This window comes from Ascaphus truei, chromosome 2 (assembly GCF_040206685.1).
Source record: "Ascaphus truei isolate aAscTru1 chromosome 2, aAscTru1.hap1, whole genome shotgun sequence".
In the NCBI taxonomy this organism is placed as follows: Eukaryota; Metazoa; Chordata; class Amphibia; order Anura; family Ascaphidae; genus Ascaphus; species Ascaphus truei.
This window is the reverse complement of record NC_134484.1, coordinates 121,394,311-121,413,596: the sequence shown is the minus strand read 5'-3', so window position 1 is coordinate 121,413,596 and position 19,286 is coordinate 121,394,311. Positions and strand designations below refer to the sequence as shown.

The 19,286-nt window shown below is 41.5% G+C and overlaps 1 protein-coding gene across 18 annotated transcripts in view; it reads left to right on the top strand.

The window, feature by feature from the left end:
• DTNA (dystrobrevin alpha) overlaps positions 1-19,286 on the top strand; it is a 373,309-nt gene that overhangs the window by 188,959 nt on the left and 165,064 nt on the right. For all 18 annotated transcript variants that reach the window (XM_075584537.1, XM_075584521.1, XM_075584542.1 and 15 more), the window contains exons 2-3: positions 1,015-1,082; positions 3,001-3,081. In XM_075584537.1, the coding sequence (XP_075440652.1) occupies positions 1,016-1,082; positions 3,001-3,081 (148 nt within the window). In that variant the 5' untranslated portion in view covers position 1,015. The remainder of the gene's footprint in view (positions 1-1,014; positions 1,083-3,000; positions 3,082-19,286) is intronic.

Sequence of the window (19,286 nt, the reverse complement as noted above, 5' to 3'; positions counted from 1 at the left end):
GGGATCCAGGTACTTGTTTTCAAAATGGGGTCAAAGATGGAGAAAAGGTGACATGGGCAACATTTGTGAGAATTCATTTGTGTTGAAAGTACTGTTTAGGGTGAGAGGGGGCAGAGTTGTAGCAGGATAAGAGATATTTGTTGTCCAGGAAGCCGGCAAAGGAGATGGATTTCCCTCCAGAGATGGTTAGAAGAACGAGAGCAGCATAACAAGCATGTTGGGGATTAGAATGTCAAGTGCACCGGAGAATAAGGGGAGCATGCTGGTTAAGGGAGGAGGGAAAGATAGAATTGAATGAATTAACAAGATTGTCAGGGTCAGCGGCAGAACATAAGGAAGAGAGGTTCTTGAATTCTAGAGCAGAGAGGTCAATGGAATGTATAGTACGTTACGAGTTGCAAGGGGCAAGAGGAATAGTGGGAAGGAAAAGGGAGATGGCAAATGTGACGAGATGATCATAACGTGGAAAAGGAGAGATACTGAAGTTTCTAGTAAATATAAGGTCCAAATAGTGGTTGTGTGTGCATGAAGCAGCCTTTTGCCCAATTTGTGCCACATATGAGAATTGGCAATAAGCGACTGAATTAGTTTAGGCAGTCTTTTGATTTGCTCTTTCGGTATGTACAAAAATGTTTTATCTGTATTTGTCTCTGTGTCCCAGAGAATGTACAGTACAGTACTCTATAACCATTATATACACAGATTATAATGATGATAAATAATCAGAGGTACTTGGATAGAAGCTTAATCTATCGTAATAAAATGCATTGCTTAGTCACATATGTAATGTATTATATGCTACTATTTTGACATGTACCAGTTGCCAGATCTTTTAATAGCCTAATAAATTGTGAATTCTGTTTTATTGGGACCTTCGTTATGCAAATGTGTCACTTTCCTTTACCAAAATGAATGACTTGTTATGAGCTAAATGCCATACAATAAATATTCCCTCTCTGTTACTTGCTTGTTTTACTGACGCCTTTGTTGTCTTGTTTTTTTTTTTTTTTTTAGAATGATTGAAGATTGTGGGAAAAGGGGGAATAACATGGCGGAAAGAAGGCAGTTGTTTGCAGAAATGCGTAAGTATTTCAAGTTTAAAAAGTTCTGTCCTCCAATTTTTTATTTTTTTTATTAAACTCGCACAACAGAAATGTAAATTAATTAATTTCTTGCTGTCACAACACCCCAGAAATGGATGTCATTTGTTTGGGATGTCACTTTTCTTTTTTTACTACCAATGTAAAAAGATTACTATGCTGAAATGTAAAGCAGTGTAGAATATGTCTAAACCAGCTAAATCATGTCTTTCTTTGAGAAAAGGCCTCTTGAAAAACTGCAACTGCAGGCAGGGGTGACTGGGAGTGAGGCGGGGCCTGGTGGACAGCGTGTGTGTGGAGCCTCTTACCGGCATCTCCTCCTACCACGCGACCCTGCGTCGCTTTGGCGATGCAACGTCACATGAAGCACAGGTCCTCTCGCGTGACGTCCTGCTGTCGCCTGGTAGCAGATGGAGATGCCGCCACTTACCAAGGAACCCTTTCCCCCGGCCCACTTCGTAATCACAGTTTAAGGTTGTGGTGATTCATTTAACCACCACACCATTTATACTGTGATTATGGTAGTCGAATCGGGGAACAGCACAAGGTTTTGTAAGTGCAGAGTCAGGTGCAGTCACACCGATGGCACCGCCATCGAGCCGGCCCTGAGTCTGCAGACCCCACAGAAATACCCTAATGATCTTTGACAAAAGCACAAAAACTCTTTATGGGTTAATGTCTTATCTTATAAGTTGATATTGCATGTTTTTTTGATGGCAGAAACCGTGTGAAATCAGCATATCAGGCATCACAACAATATACAGATTGGGTAGGGTGACAGATGTCCTGGTTTAGCGGGGACAGTCCCGGTTTTTAGGGCTCAGTCCCGACTTTTTGGGGTCATGTCCCAGTTTTGTATCTCCCTGGCGTGCGCCAACTGCGCAATGCACGATCGGTACTTGCTGGCAGCTCGTGCGCATGTGCGATCGGCACTTGCATGACCAACAAGCTCTGATCGCGCATGCGCAGTCGACAATTGTCGAGCGCGCATGAGCAGCCGGCAAGTACCAATCACGCATGCACGGTCGGCAAGCATTCTTTGCCGATGCGCAGCCAGCGTTCGGGGAGTTTTGTCCCAACGAAAAATAAGAGCGAATTAGACATTTTCAGTGCCCCCGAACAATGTAAAATGAAGCCGCTTCTCTGTGACAGGGAAGACTGAGCTAAGTTTAAATGAGTGGGATTCAGAGACTTCCCAGACATATAGCATATTAAACCTGGACCCAAGAATCACAATCTTGATATCACTATATATATATATATATATATATATATATATGTATATATACAGTGGTTGACAAATCACCAAAAAATCTACTCGCCACACAAAAAAATCTACTCGCCACCTAGTACCAAACGTGTGCTGCTTGGGCCAATATTTACTCGCCCGGGGGTTAAATCCACTCGCCCGGGGCGAGCAAATGTATAGGTTTGTCGAACACTGTATATATATATATACAGTGGTCGACAAATCACCAAAAAATCTACTCGCCACACAAAAAAATCTACTCGCCACCTAGTACCAAACGTGTGCTGCTTGGGCCAATAGGAGCTCGCCACGATGTTAAATCCACTCGCCCGGGGCGAGCAAATGTATAGGTTTGTCGAACACTGTATATATATATAGACACACACACACACCAGTGGTCAATGCTAAATAACTGAATGAGATGTGTGTTCCATGCTCTGGCATTTTTGACTGATTCCTGCTGCCTGCAGCAACTTTTTGTAAAACATGATTGAAATGTTTAATATTACTGGTAGTTCATTATTATCTTGGGGTAATACTCTGTAAAGGTTATACACTTTCTTTCTTCTATGTATACTGTACTGTAAGTACAGTAGTGGATATATATTTAAACATTTGCCCAATCATGTAACATACCTATTCTCTTGTTAGGGGCTCAAGATTTGGATCGTATTCGTTTGTCTACATACCGAACGGCATGTAAGATACGATTTGTACAGAAGAAATGCAACTGTAAGTAAGAAAAATATTTATATACTGATACTGTATTTAGTCAAAGACAGAACCTGTAATCTGTGGACTAATAATAATACAAACACACAAAAATACGTCGCTGCACCAAACCAACAGACATAGAAACACAAATTACCTGGTGCAAGGGGGAAAACAACAGGAACCACACAAATAATCAAAAGATTATACTCAGACCCCTGTAGTTGCACTCAAGGTAAATGACACGATAATTGTAATGTCAATGAAGGTATATGGCAATGAATAGCCAAATCCCAGTATAGGATGCACAGTCAAAAGAGGTCGCACTACTACTAATAAAATAACAAAACTTTAATAATCTATGCTATAAAAACCGACGAAACACAATAAAAAATGCATACAAGTGCATTAATAAAATCCCCAGATGTGTAGGGTAATGGTACTTATTGAACAAAATGTGTTCCAATTAGCTGTAGTGTAATCAAAACGCTATATAGCAGGCTGCAGACTTAGAGTATATCTAAGGGTATTGTTATCATAATAGGTAATACAGTATAGGGATACACCTAATAAGGCCTCTATAAATACATGCAGTGTATGGTGGTGGTGATGGGTTAATATCCTCCCTAGACCAAATCAATAAGGTCACAGCTGTTAGGGGATCCCAAACAAAACCACAACTCAAACAGCGTATCCCTAGCTAAACCAAATCCTGCCGTAGGGTAAATAACACAGGCAGCGGGAGCAGAGGGAGGGGACCCGCGGTATATATAAATGCATCCAGCAATGAAAAATACACCTCAGCACAGTATGTACTGCTACATGTGCTTCATGATGGAGATATAACCAGATGAAATACAGTCACGGTGTATAAAGGGTACATAGAACAACCCGCATAGATGGTAGAGCATACAGTGAAGACACACCACTAGGGAGAAGTAATTAGTCTCTGTGGTGTGTGAGTCAGAGCGGGTCCCCGTAAAGCACAATATACTCTAAGTCTGCAGCCTGCTATATAGCGTTTTGATTACACTACAGCTAATTGGAACACATTTTGTTCAATAAGTACCGTTACCCTACACATCTGGGATTTTATTAATGCACTTGTATGCATTTTTTATTGTGTTTCGTCGGTTTTTATAGCATAGATTATTAAAGTTTTGTTATTTTATTAGTAGTAGTGCGACCTCTTTTGACTGTGCATCCTATACTGGGATTTGGCTATTCATTGCCATATACCTTCATTGACATTACAATTATCGTGTCATTTACAGGGGTCTGTGTATAATCTTTTGATTATTTGTGTGACTAATAATAATAGCATGTTCTTGTATAGCGCTGCTAGTTTCACGTAATGCTTTACAGAGACATTTTGCAGGCACAGATCCCTGCCCCGTGGAGCTTACAATCTATGTTTGTGGTGCCTGAGGCACAGGGAGATAAGGTGACTTGCCGAAGGTCACAAGGAGCCGACACCGGGAATTGAACCAGGCTCCCCTGCTTCAAACACAGTGCTCGTCTTTACTCACTGAGCCGCTCCTTCTCTCATAAGAGGTTACTCTGGGTGAGCATCAGTAAAGAAAGTGGATCAGCACTTGTGGATCAGAATCATGTAACCAAAGCCAATTTGAAAGCAGCCAAGTAGCTGCTATTTAATGTGTGTCCCTCACAGGGTAAACCAAAAAAACTATAACTCAGCAGAGTCCCATAAGATGTTAACAGTTTGGACACATATACTTACAAAGTGCAACGTTTTTGGTACTTGATGATTTGTTGAATGCTGATCCATTTTCTTTACTGATATACTGACTTTGTGATGCCTAACGGTAGGGGCACAGGATCTCAGCACCAACCGGACCCAGGTAAGGTCTATCTCTGCATTATATCTAAAATCTCACATTGGGTGAGTGCATATTCCGTTTTCTCTTTCTGTACTCTAGGTGGGCAGCACACAGCAGCATTTAGCTCTCCCCTACTTTTTAGGGGTGCCCACTTGGTCTGGTGTTTTGGTTTTAGCTTCTAAAAAACCTTTCACACTTTGGTTCTGATTTTGCATAATGGTGAAGTATAGGAATTTGATAATTTGAGATATATATATATGTGACAAAAATAAGGTGTGCAAACTGTATAATACAATGTTAGAGTGGTGTCAATGAATGCTGCCACAATGTATCAGATGTACACAACACCAAATAATATAGAGGGGGAAAAAAAAATAAGAACCACCTTGACAAAGGTCCGATTCGTGGACCGAAACGTTGGTTTTGTGCTTATTTTTTCAATACACTTGTTTGTTCAATTCTGCAGTGCTGCCTGCTGATTTCGTTTCCAAACGGTATCGTATTGCTTATTCTTCATTATAGGATCTGCACCCACACCAGGGACTATTATTACGGAGTGCTTTTTGTTCTTTTTCTATGAGATATATATATATATATATGTGTGAGAAAAATAAGGTGTGCATACTGTATAATAACAATGTTAGAGTGGTGTCAATGAATGCTGCCACAATGTATCAGATCTACACAACACCAAATAATATAGAGGGGGAAAAGAAATAAGAAACAACAAAAGGCGCAAATCAATGCTAAACAAGTGAATAGATAGTTAACACCTGCATGGAGACGGTGAAAGTCCATAAGGTAGTTCCAAGACGAGGAAAGACCTATAAATGAGAAGGATGCCAATATAGTGAAGTATGTATGTATTCAAATAAATACGCAAGTATAGCGGCTACTTACAATGTAGCAGTAACAATTGGGCATGTCAGGATAAAATCCTACTGTATCTTTAGCTGCGGTCGATCAGCCCATTTGTTGTAGCTAAAGATAGGATTTTATCCTGACATGCCTGATTGTTACTGCTACATTGTAAGTATATACATAATAGATGAGGGTGAAAAAAGATGTACGTCCATCAAGTTCAACCTATGCTAAATTTAGACAACAGATACTTTATCCTATATCTATACTTACTTATTGATCCAGAGGAAGGCAAACAAAAAACCCCATTAAGGGGAAAAATAAATTCCTTCCCGACTCCAAGAATTGGCAATCGGATTAATCCCTGGATTAACATCCTTCCCATGTATACTTATTTGGTATATCCCTGAATACCTTTCCTTTCTAAAAAGATGTCCAACCTTTTTTTGAACAAATTGATTGTATCTGCCATCAGTCTCCATGGGTAATGAATTCCACATTTTAAGTGTCCTTACTGTAAAGAACCCTTTCCTTTGTTGCTGGTGAAATCTCCTTTCCTCCAACCTTAAGGGATGCCCCCTGAGACATTTGTACTGCCCTTGGGATTCATTTGAAAGCTCCTTGTACTGTCCCCGAATATATTTGTATATAGTTATCATATCCCCTCTTAGACACCTCTTTTCTAATGTAAATAAATCTAATTTAGCTAGCCTCTCCTCATAAGTTAGATTGTCCATCCCCTTTATTAATGTGGTGGCTCTTCTCTGCACTCTCTCTAGTTCCATAATATATTTTCTAAGGAGTGGTTTCCAAAATTGTACTCCATACTCATGGTGTGGGCTTACTGATGCTTTGTAAAGGGGCATAATTATGTTTAGTTCCCTTCCATCCATTGCCCGTTTAATGCAAGATAAGATCTTGTTTGCCTTTGCAGCTACTGTATGACTTTGGGCACTATTGCTAAACCTGCTGTCTACAAGCACTCCTAAATCCTTCTTCATCAAGGATTCCCCCAATGTATCCCCATGTAATGTGTAAGTCACCAGTTTATTGTTACATCCCAAATGCATAACCTTACATTTATCTGTATTAAACCTCATCTGCCATTTACGTAGCCTCTATACTTGTGTATATGTTAGGAGTATGCCCGATAGGCTTCCTTAAAATAGGTTAGTCTTTATAGAGTTTTGGAATGTCTGTAAGCTGGGAGAGAGCCTGATGGTGCATGGTAGGGTATTCCAAAGAGAGGGGGCAGCACGGGAGAAGTCTTGTAGGCAGGAGTGAGAGGGGGTAATAAGGCAGGAGGAGAGGTGGATGTCATGGGGTTTATGGATATTTGTAGGGATAAGGGCAAAATGTAAGGGGGGCAGCATTGTTGAGAGCTTTGTATGTCATTACTAAGGTTTTACATTTGATTCTAGAGGATATGGGAAGCCAGTGTAGGGATGTGCATAGTTGAGCAGTAGAAGTGGAGCAGTGAGTGAGGTAGATGAGTCCGGCAGCTGGATTTTGGATGGATTGAACTTGGGACAGCCGGACGAGGAAAATGCCAACTAGGAGAAGTTTCCGGTAGTCAAGGCAAGACAGGATAAGTCAATTAGGATTTTAGTTGCGCTGTGAGTGAGAAAAGGGCGTATCTTAGCAATATTTATGTGGTGAACTTAATGAGGGCTTGAATGCAAGGAGTGAACCCTGACAAAAAGCGGGAGTGAGGAGGAGGAGACGCTATATAAGGAAACACTACAAGCCCTCCCAATTGGAGCATCACAGTGCCACCGTGTTAATTAATTCCATCGCATCCTCGAATGAAGATAAAGCCAACAATCTAGCGCCAGGAAGTCACCACGGAAAACATCCATTCATCCATTTTACACAGCAGGGAACTGACAAGGGATGACATACACTGCCATGTGTACGTGGCCGCACCTGGTTGCAGATAATGCTGTGTAAAATGGTGATTCAGATCATGGAGCTCAGATTTTGCTTTAACTTTTAACTAGATTCATTGGTTGTTATTATTATTATTGTTTGTTGAGATATGAACAGGGACAGGCATACGTAACATTAAGATAGTGGAACTTAACATGATATGCAGCCAAGAAAATGCTGCATGGTGAAATGTTTCCGAGCCAATAATCTAGCAACCTTCATTGGGCGGTGCTCAGTAGTAAATATAATTGTGCGAGAGGTAGAACATATATTTAGAAAGGAAGGCTCCATCCAGCACTGTCCGCTGTATAAATACAATTTCATGACGAGGATTTTTTATGCTGGCCTATGTTATGTCGGCATAAACCTTGTGGTTATAGAATCATAAAACATTTCTGGTGGTTTAAATCATTGGACTAAAAAAGAATATACTGTATGTGTGTGCACAATAAAGAAAACAAGAGGAGAATACGTCAGCCTGGCGACACAAGCCACCACAGAGCAAAGGTCAGTGTAAAAATCCATGAAAAGCAAAGTCGCACATTCCCAGTGTGATACAGGCCTAGGTAGTAGGACCGAAACTTTGCTTGAAAATAAAATTGGTATTTATCTACTTCTATTAGGTGAATTTCTGTTAAACGGATAACCCCACGAAAAGCAAGACAGAGGGGCACAGATTGTGTTATGTTGCAAATGGATGTAAACATGTGGCATTCACCCTTGTGTTTAGTATACTGTAGTGTACTTGAGCACTGGAAAAGGTTTGGTGTGTAGTGTCAGACGGAGGGATATGGATGGAGAGTGTTATGTATTTTTAGACTCATTGACCTTTAATACATGATCCAAAATCAATGTGTAATGATAGAATGGGACTGTAACGCTTTCATTGGAGGCACAGTATTATGCACACTGTATGTGCCTTCACAGAAACATTGCATTGGAGGGGTGGGCAATTCCAGGCAGTCATTTTTGGATTAAACATTGCTGGCAGAGCTTAGTGGGGGGATAGCTTTAAATGAAACTTTGGAAGAAAAGCAAAAATGAAAACAATAAATATTTAAAAGTGTCGGGAGCATTTAAGGTAACCTGAAACAAAAAGCACTCGTGTGATATGTTTAGAATGCATTTTAAGTGATATTAAAGTAACTGCGTGGGAGACATGTCTGACACCTCTTTATGTGTTTCTGTTCTTATATTAGATGTGACATTCTTGTTTGCATTTTATTCAGGATTGGGATAAAATAAAAAATCATTGCACACGAAAGGTTCACGCGGTGCACACATTGTCCCAGCCATCAGTTCAGCTGCTAACTACAGCGACCTTTTTCGCAATTAGTAAACTAACACCAGGATTCATTGATACCCTGACAACCAAGACCTATGCCAAACTAGGGGTACTTTACAGGAACAAATCCTCCCTAAGTCTCCTGGTCAGAAAGCGTATCGCACAGCAGATGCTAATGCCAATTATTGATTATGGAGACATAGTATATGGCTCGGCACCCCAAACCCACCTTGGCAAACTTGACAATTCAATTTGTCGTTCCGTTCTCCAATGCAACTACAACACACATCACTGCGAAATGTTCAAAGAACTAGATTGGTCATTACTTGAGTCTAGGCGCAAAGTTCACCTTTCCTGTCTTGCCTTCAAATACTTTCTGGGCAAGCTACCCAGCTACCTGAACAAGCTCCTCACCCCTACCACATGCAGGACTTATCATCTGAGATCTGACTCCAAAAGACTGTTCATGGTCCCAAGGCTCAACAAAGTATCCGGCCGCTCCTCCTTCTCTTACCGTGCACCCCAAAACTGGAACAACCTACCAGAGACTCTCACATCCACCACCAGTTTAAGTTCTTTCAAAACTAAGGCTGTCTCACATTTTAATCTGGTCTGTAACTGTTACATACACCTATAATATACATCTTCTGTAACTGTGCATGCAATGTATTGTATATAATGTATACCCTGTTCACTTATGTAACTATGTATTATTTGTCTTAACTCTGTGCCCAGGACATACCTGAAAACGAGAGGCAACACTCAATGTATTACTTCCTGGTAAAACATTTTTATAAATAAATAATAAATAATCCAGCTCTCATGCCATAGACGTGAATGAGTGCAATATCCCACACCGGAGCTTGATGAATCTGCCCCTTAATACTTATAATATATACCAGGACAACTTTACAACGGATTCAAACAACTGATTCATGCGTACACCCTAATTAATAATGTATGTCAGTTGCAGTAAATAAGGCTATTTTCGACTACCATGTAGGATGTTTGTAGACATGTGAATTGACAGAGGGGATGCTCTAAACCAGGGGTGGCCAACCCCAGTCACCACAACAGATCAGGTTTTAAGGATATCCCTGCTTCAGCACAGGTGGCTCAATCAGTGGCTCAGTCATTGATTGAGCCACCTGTGCTGAAGCAAGGATACCGTTACAACCTGACCAACCTGACCTGTTGGTGGCCCTTGAGGACGGGGGTTGGCCACTCCTGCTCTAATCTTTCCTTCGCATTTTCCACTTTATGTACTTTGTCCTCCATCGGTATATCCTTCCTATATTGTGTTTGCACATTTGAATAGCTTATCAACAGATTATACCAAGAATACTTTGAAATACAGCTGAGCAACAAGAATAAGAGACCCACAATTTGTTTGCTGCATACAGTATTTCTTTCATACATAGTCAGAATCCCTTTTACTTGCCAAATATACATACATACAGGAGCAGGTTTTATGACATTGCTAGACACACAGATTACCCTCATTGCATGATATACAATATGCATATATCATTTGTTTATGTTTTGCTATGACCCCAATATTATTTGCATTTACCTTCTATGTATCTGTACTCTTTATTCTTCCACTTATCTGGCTCTTCTATGGAATTCTTTCTGAGCACTTCTGTCATTATTACTCTACCTGTCTCTTCTCTGTTTCTAAATTGGAAAGAGCAGAGGGCACACAAGTGCCTGCTGCTCTTTTCCATTTTGACTACTGTACTTGGGAGTCTTCCACGAGAAGTTCATCCATAGCATCAGAGCATGTATTGTAATTGCCAATTTTTAAGTATAAAGGAAGTGCTGCCTTTATCCATTTTCATCTCTCTGTGTGTCTGTCATCTTTTTCTGTCTCATAATCTGTTCTGTCCCTCGTCGCATCCTCACAGCCTGTCCTCTTAGCTCTATATTTTAGTCTCCTACTTTCTTTTTTGCTTTTCCTCTAAGATAGCCATGCTTTGCTCTTAGAATCCTGTGACAGTCCTAAAAAGGAGCAGCACGCTGGGCAGACAGTGTGTGCATGGCACAGGGCATACACTGATGATGATAGCACTTCTGCCTCGACCTCAGCATTGCCCCAGGTTCCTCTAGGGAACATGGAGAGCAGCCCTGTAGAGCCAGTATCACAGCGGTGCTGGGAAATTGCATGCACCTGAAATGATGGAGTGAAATGTTTTGGTCATAACTTTTTGGGGCCCCTGAAACAGATACTCCCACCTCAGGCACCAGTGCCATAATTAGTCTGTGCTCTGAGGGGGCAAGAGTGCAAGAGGTTAACTGCAAAGCTGATCATCATCACGGCATTTCTATCCCTTCTCCAAACTTATACTGAAGATGTATCAGTGCTTAACTGTACGGTATTATATAATAATAAAATGCACATTCATTATGTAATGCTGCAGTATACACCGTGCTGTACATAACATTTTTGAGATACATGTCCTTGCCCCATGGAGTTACAATGTGAGTGTTGTTGGCCATGATAATGTGATGTACTGTAGTCCAGGCCACAAGGAGCCAGCACTGGAATTCACCTGTTTCAGACACAGCGACGACGTTACGAGTGAGCTGTTCATAACAAGTCATAGGCTCACACTAGTTTCATGGCCGTGTCAGAGGGAGGAGAGGAGAAATCCCGGGCATAGCATGAAAAAATTATTTTTGAAAAGCATGCACAGTGACATCTACTGGCCAACATGTGGTATGGCAATAGCAATCATGCTCATGTTTTCAATAAAATGGGATATTTTTCCTCTTCTCTTTCACGCACATGTATTTGGCGCAAGGGAACATACTGTATGAATCCACAGTCTGATTGATGTGGACCCCGCAGGAGGTCATCATATATTCAACACCATCATTGTGTGCCTTCATTGGCAATCTTAATCCAGATAGATTCAGGCAGGCTTGATGAATCACTGGTGCCTTCTGTTACCATCATTACATCACACCGTGTCCTTCATTGGTCTCATGAATGCTTTTCTATCGAGGTGCAGAACAGCGAGAGAGAAACGCTCAGCTGTGATTATTATGCTAGCCATGCCTAGACTAAAACATTGCATTGTGACCTTATGTTTTACAGGTAGCTTTCTCATTGCTGCGGGAGATTCATAGTCAGGCATGATCCATGCCAGAGCATTCTTAACCCTTTCTCTGCCAGGCACATTTCATATTGCTTTCAATGTGAAATATACTGGCAATCTAAAATGCCTCGGTCATGGTTAAGTTCTTAGGTTTAATTACATTGGGTTCCAAGTACAGTACATGTACATAATAGCTTCATGGGTAAATAAGGCAGGCTCTCTGAAAGCACTATTGTAAGAGTGGGCATATCTTTACAGGAATGTATAAAAACGGATGTCAAGACTACCAGGAAATGTACCCACAAATATGTAATATAGAGTACAGAAGAGCACTCCCAAAAACACATTGTCAGTGTAGCTTGCCACAGGCGCATGTACATACATAGTGTATTGAGATATATTGCACCTTTGGAAACAATTGGATTATATTCTGTTATATGGGGAACAATGTCATGTGTGTATTGTTAGATAAGCCTCTTTGCGATATAATACTCTGGAATCAGTATCCAGTTCAAAATCAGCATTCTTTATTCCTGAATCAGCTTTCAGCAGGGATACAGCATGCTATATACGTCAGCTCAGTTTAACCTATCTGAAGGTAGCCTGTTAGATGCTTCTATTCAATGTAACATTCATCTTTAGAAAGTAGAAAGTAGTAACGTATGCTTAACATTGCTCCCTTCTTATACGCTCAGGACAAAGAGCTACAGTATAAATCATTTATCTTAGCTAACTCAATGACATACTTGTTTCTCACGAAGCTAAAACACACTGATTTCTCAGGAAGATAAAGAACTAAGAAAAATATATATCAGAGCTAGAAAGAGAGACATATATCAGAAAATACAAAACACAGACAAGAATCATAGGAACTGTTTAAAATAACAGACATAGCTAGACAGAGCTAGGAACAGGGTCACACCTGTCAGAATATAAATGATAGCTTATAGACAATGTATGGGAATCCAGGAAAGGAATCTTATCACCGAAAATGTCCTGTTTCAAGCTGCCCTAAAATCCTTCATGTGAAAAACAACTTAAAAACATGGTAACCTATTGTGTGCTGAAAATATATATTGCAATCCTACTTTATATATATATATATATATATATATATATATATATATATATATATATATATATATATATATATATATAGCAAGCATCGGCTATATATGTGTAACCCATGTGTCCTCTCCCCCCCCCCCCCGGTCGCAGACTGGACCCCTAGGGTGTAGTGAGGGCTGGTTACATGTATGTGGGTGGTGCGTACCTGTGAGGAACAGGAGGGCCTGAGTCTCCCGCGGTGGTATAGGGGATAACAGGGACAGGCTTCTGGGGCATATGCCTCCATCTTCTCTAGCAACGGTGGTGCAGCGCCTCCATCTCTGGCGAGCCTTAAGGGATAAGGTGAAATGCTCCCAGAGAAGCCCTGGTCTCAGTGCGAGAGATTTCAGTCTCACACAGTCTTGATATAAAAGCAGCAATGTCTTTATTCTCACACAGCAGATCAGTAGCAGCACACAGCAGCATGTACAAGGTCTGTTCCTCCTTCTCCTTTCCCTCCAGAAGTCCACCCTCAGGATGGGCTGTCTGGATCTCTCTGTATCCCTGCCACCACCCTCAAAAACCAACAAACAAATAAAAAAACATTTTCTTTCTTAGCTTGGATCACAGAATTATTTAGACAACCAGAAATTATACACTTCTGATTTTGTAGCCAAATAATTACATACTGTATGATCCTAAAAAAAATTATACATTGTCATTGATACCAAAATCTATACTAAACAATAGTATTTCTCTACATTCTTGGTGAGAAAAACAAAACAAAACATCAATTTGATTCTTTTTCCTGCATAAAAAAAACTAATTTAATAAGAATTTCCTTTTTCATTCTTATAATTATAACTAATCTGAATACTTTCATAATATGCAATAATTTCTTTACAACTAATTGAAAACAACTTTAGAATCCTAGATAACTTTTTCCTGGGTTAATTTAATGTCTGAACTGCACTGTGTAAGGTTAAGTGAAGAAAAGGTGGGGGCTGCTGCAGTGAGTGGCAGACAATATCAAGAGGGAGAGAGCTGAATTGATTTTTAGGTAGTATCAATCCTACCCATGATTTTCTTGCAATTCCTTTATATCTCTGCTAATTTCTTCTCTTGCTTCTCTTTCCACAAAGCATACAATTTAAAATATTTTCCTGATACAGTTCTAGGAATTTTGCAATACTGATTTTTCAACCCTAACACTGCACATTGCTTAAAATTTAAGTCAATTTCACATGTAACTATTATTTCTTCCTCATGTATCAAAACCATTTTGTTCAGAAGCTCAGACTTTCTTTTGTCTTTAAACGTGTCAAACTTCCTCTCCTACAGTACTTCTTCAATTCCATCTAGGCCAAACCAAATAAAATCATCCCAAATATTCAAAGGATTACCCCCCCCCCCCGAGATATTGGTTTCCAATGAATATGTGGAGGCGTTTCAATTACGCCAGTCCATTTTTAAAACGATAACCAATATATGGACTAAAAAAAACCTTCAAATTTGATTATCGTGACTACCTTCGTTCAATATGTAAGTAAGGAATAACATACTGTTACAAAGGGTCAGAAGTAGAGGTGCGCATTCCTCTATATCACCGCTTTTCCCCCCTGTATCCTTGCTTCAGAGACACCATATCTTTCTCTGGGCCCGTCAAATGAAGTAACCAGGTGACCTAGGGTGTTGATCACGTCTCTGTTCTCTGGTCTTAGTACTTCTCACAATCATGGACGTCCTTTCTTTATCCTCATGGTTTACCGAATTGTCTCCTGAACTGGAACCAATATCCCTGAAGTCTTTCAATTCCCGGAACGGCATAGACAAAGTTGTCAGCCTGGGATAAGGTTTATGGAAAACCCCTCTCCTTTCGGGAGACACGATAACTCGAACCTTCTTCCCTTTAGCTGTTAGTACGAGCATGCATTCTCCATCATTAATGTTAGATAAGCCGATATAATACTCTGGAATCAGTTTCCAGTGCAAAATCAGCATTCTTTATTCTTAATTTAAAACCAGAGACAGAACATGAAACACAGACAGAGCTCAGTGCTACATCCAAAGACACTATTACACAGTACAGTGCCTAAATATATATATATATATATGTAACGGATTTTCTGGCCTGGCCTGACCCACCCAATCTCACATTGGCCCCTGTGGTCTAACCAGTCCCCATTACATGGTCGTGTCTTGTGGTGCACCTGTTGGCAACTGGACTCCGGAGTCTCCCGCATGATGTTGTGTGGGGAATGTCAACCCAGACAGGCAGCTGAGGTAGTGTGCTTGAGTCCTACCTATATCCAGTGCAGTGCCTCCACCTCATCAGGATCTCTGCGTAACTTCACACTCACACAGTGGGGTTGTCTTTGAACAGGGCATCTTTATTGTTTGGTGGTATGGGCAAGCTGCCCCTCACAGCTAGCAGCTTAGCCGCTCATCTCTCTGCTGCACTCCATCTGGAAGGTTCCTCCTTCTCCTAATGGAGTTGCTTTCCACCTCTCCCCTCAGGGAGATTCACCAGCTTGTCTCTGTTGAGCTGCACAACCTCACAACTATTGCATCAGACACTGCAACACTGTTGCAGACCTCCACATGACTCTCCTGAACAGAGTCAGAACACCAACTGACAGAACTCTAACTTTAGGCAGTGCTGTGTCTTATATCACCTCCAGAAAACAGACACCCTCTGTGTCACTAATCGTTGACATACAGCATGTTGTCACTTCCTTTGGGACATATGACACCTCATCAGGGTTTGAGGGCAAACCTCCATGATTGTTGCTGGCAATCCTGCATACTTACCAGGTTTACTGCAAGCATGAGAAAGAGATATGTACACCAATTTTACACATGGCTACTGTGGCAGGACGGCCTCGCGGCGGGGTCAGTAAGACGCTAGACACGGTGGGAAACGTTCAACTATAGTGGTTTATTAGCCACAACCAAAATAAAGTACGGGTGCACTGTCCCTTTAAGAAACTACTTTCTTGAAAATTAAAGCCTGTTCCCTTTAGGGAAACTAACTCACTTCTTGAGCCCTTACTAACAAGACAGCCAGCTAATCTGGTCATGCCCAAAACATATGCAACACAAAGTATAACCAATACGTGTAATAATAAAGTCTTATCTGCTGCAGCTCCAAACAGCAAACAGGAACACGGTTCCGGGGAGCAGGCTGTGTCCAGTCTCGCAGCAATGTTTATCTTTATCCTGGGTTGGGGTCCCAGCTGGTCCCAGCAGCAAAGCTCCTCGCAGGACTGGGGACCAGAGCAGCAGCAGCTGCTACGGCTTCCAAGCCGGGAGAGTTCTCTCCACCTTCCTGTGGAAAAACAAGCTCACCTTGTGTGAGCAACTTCCTGTTTTTTAAAGCACTTGTTTCACTCATGAGTTCAGCCCCTGTTTAATCAGTCTTCAGCTGTGCTTTCTCTGTCTGAGGAGATTAACACTCTATGATCTGGCTGCAGCATCTCTCCATTCACTGTCACAGCCTACTGAGTCAGTGACTCTGTCACACTACATATATATAGATGTCTTTTGAATAAAATGGTCTTTTAGTTTAACTCTTTGGCCAAAGTGTTGTAAGCCCTTGAGCCCCTCCAAGGCAGACCACGTCTCAAGGGTCCTAACACTAAAATAGATTCTTAATAACCTGTACATTACCAGGAAGAATGATTTATAATACATCTGTCAAAATTAGTTGCATAGTTCTAAGTCTGATTGAAGCTCTTATTAACCTGTATAATACCAGGAAAAGCACTCTGTATTAGATTTGTCGCAATCAAACTGGATGCAAGTTCCCATGGGTGTGAAAGGTGCAATGGAGTGAGCTTTAACCATTTAAAATATTTTTTAAAAAGATCATTTTATTCAAAAGACATCTATATATATATATATTTAGGTACTGTACCTGTATTAGTGTCTTTGGATGTAGCACTGAGCTCTGTCTGTGTTTCATGTTCTCTCTCTGGTTTTAAATATATATTGCAATGCTCAGTAGCACTCCTCTTTGACACTTATACGCATATATATATGTTGTGGTTATTTTGGGGGTTCAATATGAGCTTATGGGGTCCTGTATGTTTTGCAATTCTTGTTCAGCTGGTCCTGGCTGATTTGGAGGGTGGCTCATCCTTCCTTAGTTTGAAGCTCACCCACTCCCACTTCTTTATTCTTAAATCAGCTTTCAGCAGGGATACAGCATACTATATACGTCAGCTCAGTTTAACGTATCTGAAGGTAGATCATTAGATACTTCTATTCGATGTAATAAGCATCTTTAGACAGTAGAAGGTAGTAACGTATGCTTAACATTGCTCCCTTCTTATACGCTCAGGACAAAGAGCTATAAATCATTTATCTTAGCTAACTCAATTACATACTTGTTTCTCACAAAGCTAAAACACACTGATTTCTCAAGAAGTTAAAGAATTAAGAAAAATATATATCAGAGCTAGAAAAAGAAACATATATCAGAAAATGTAAAACACAGACAAAAATCCTAGGAACTGTTTAAAATAACAGACATAGCTAGACACAGCAACGAACAGGATCACACCTGTCAGAATATAAATGATAGTTTATAGACAATGTATGGGAATCCAGGAAAGGAATCTTATCACTAAAAATTTCCTGTTTCAAGCTGCCCCTTGAAGTTTCAATCTGCCCTAAAATCCTTCATGAGAAAACAACTTAAAAACATGTTAACCTATTGTGTACTTAATATATATATATATATATTGCTATCCTACTTAATATAGGATATATATATATATATATATATATATATATATATATATCATGATGTATGTATGACATGATATATGTATGACAGTAAGATGTAGACAGTGATCCTATGGGGTTCCCCCCATCTCATGCTGAATTCCTGAGTGACAGGAGTTGAGTTGACACAGGGATCTGTGATAATAGCCAATGGTGGTACAGATACTGGGCCCTCCCTCTTTGAGCTGCAGGAAGGAAGTGCCTAAATTATAGTTTGAAGTTCAGCCCCTTTAGGGTTGAGAATTTCAGTTGGTTCCAGCCTGCCCTTGCATGGGGTAGGATGTGTTGGAAATGTCTCCTCTCGGCCAGGAGTGAGACATGTACTCAGCCCCTCATGGGCTGAACACATAACCTAATCCAGCAAGGCACCTCCATGCAACTTGAGCATACGCTGTAATATATCACCAGCAGTGGCTGCTGTAATAAAGAACATCATCATTTGTACTTCTGGCTTCGCTGCAGTCTGTATGGAGGGAGGTAACTGAGAGTAAGGACTGTCATAGCGGGGACCCCCTTCAGCCTTGTTGGAGCCCCCTATGTTTGGAGGCGCTGACACCGAGATGGAAAGAACCAGAGGGATCCCTAAGAGTCTGCCCTGTACCCCCCACACCATCGCGGGAAACTCATCTCTCCTGTACCACGCAGGTAACAAGCATCAGACCAAGCACCTCCACCTCCACCGGATGATCCCACCCAGTGTCCAGTAACCCCACCCTCAAGCGAGATGTATATGTGTGACTGCGCAGCCACTGTGTCCCTGGTGAAATGTGATAAGACTCATTGGTGCACTTGTAGATTACCTGCCGGGCACTCCGGTGCCCGGGCCTGCAACTGGCTTCATAAAGGATCCGATGAGCTCCTACACGACATCCAGGATCCACCCACGTGGTGATCCGTCAGGGGCGATCCCACCCTGAAGATAGTCCAGCTCTCTTTAATGGCGGAGACTTGAGCCCAAGTCTCTCAGCAGGAAACGCAGCATCCGCTGTGTCCCTAACTAGCAAACGGCTAATGGGGCAGGGTCCCTAACCTAGGGCCTGTCCCTATAGCACTCAGCTACTGGTGACTCAGGGCTATCTGGGGCCTAGGAGGATGCTGGCCTAGTGCAGGGAGTCACTGACTCCTGCACCCTACCTCCTTCCCTTAGCTGCTCCGGTCACCAACAGGAATGCGTGCTCCAAGCCCGCGAAATGTATCTATCCCTGAGCAGGGAGATACTGTGGCTCCCTGGGGTCATGTGGCTCTGCCCCTGTGCACCCTGGGGGCTGACTGCTCTCACTGCGCATGTGCGACCTGTTTGTGGGCCTCCCAGCGCTCCTAGCCCCTGCGCATGCGCAACACACCTTACAATGGCGGCACCCTGCACCGCCAGCC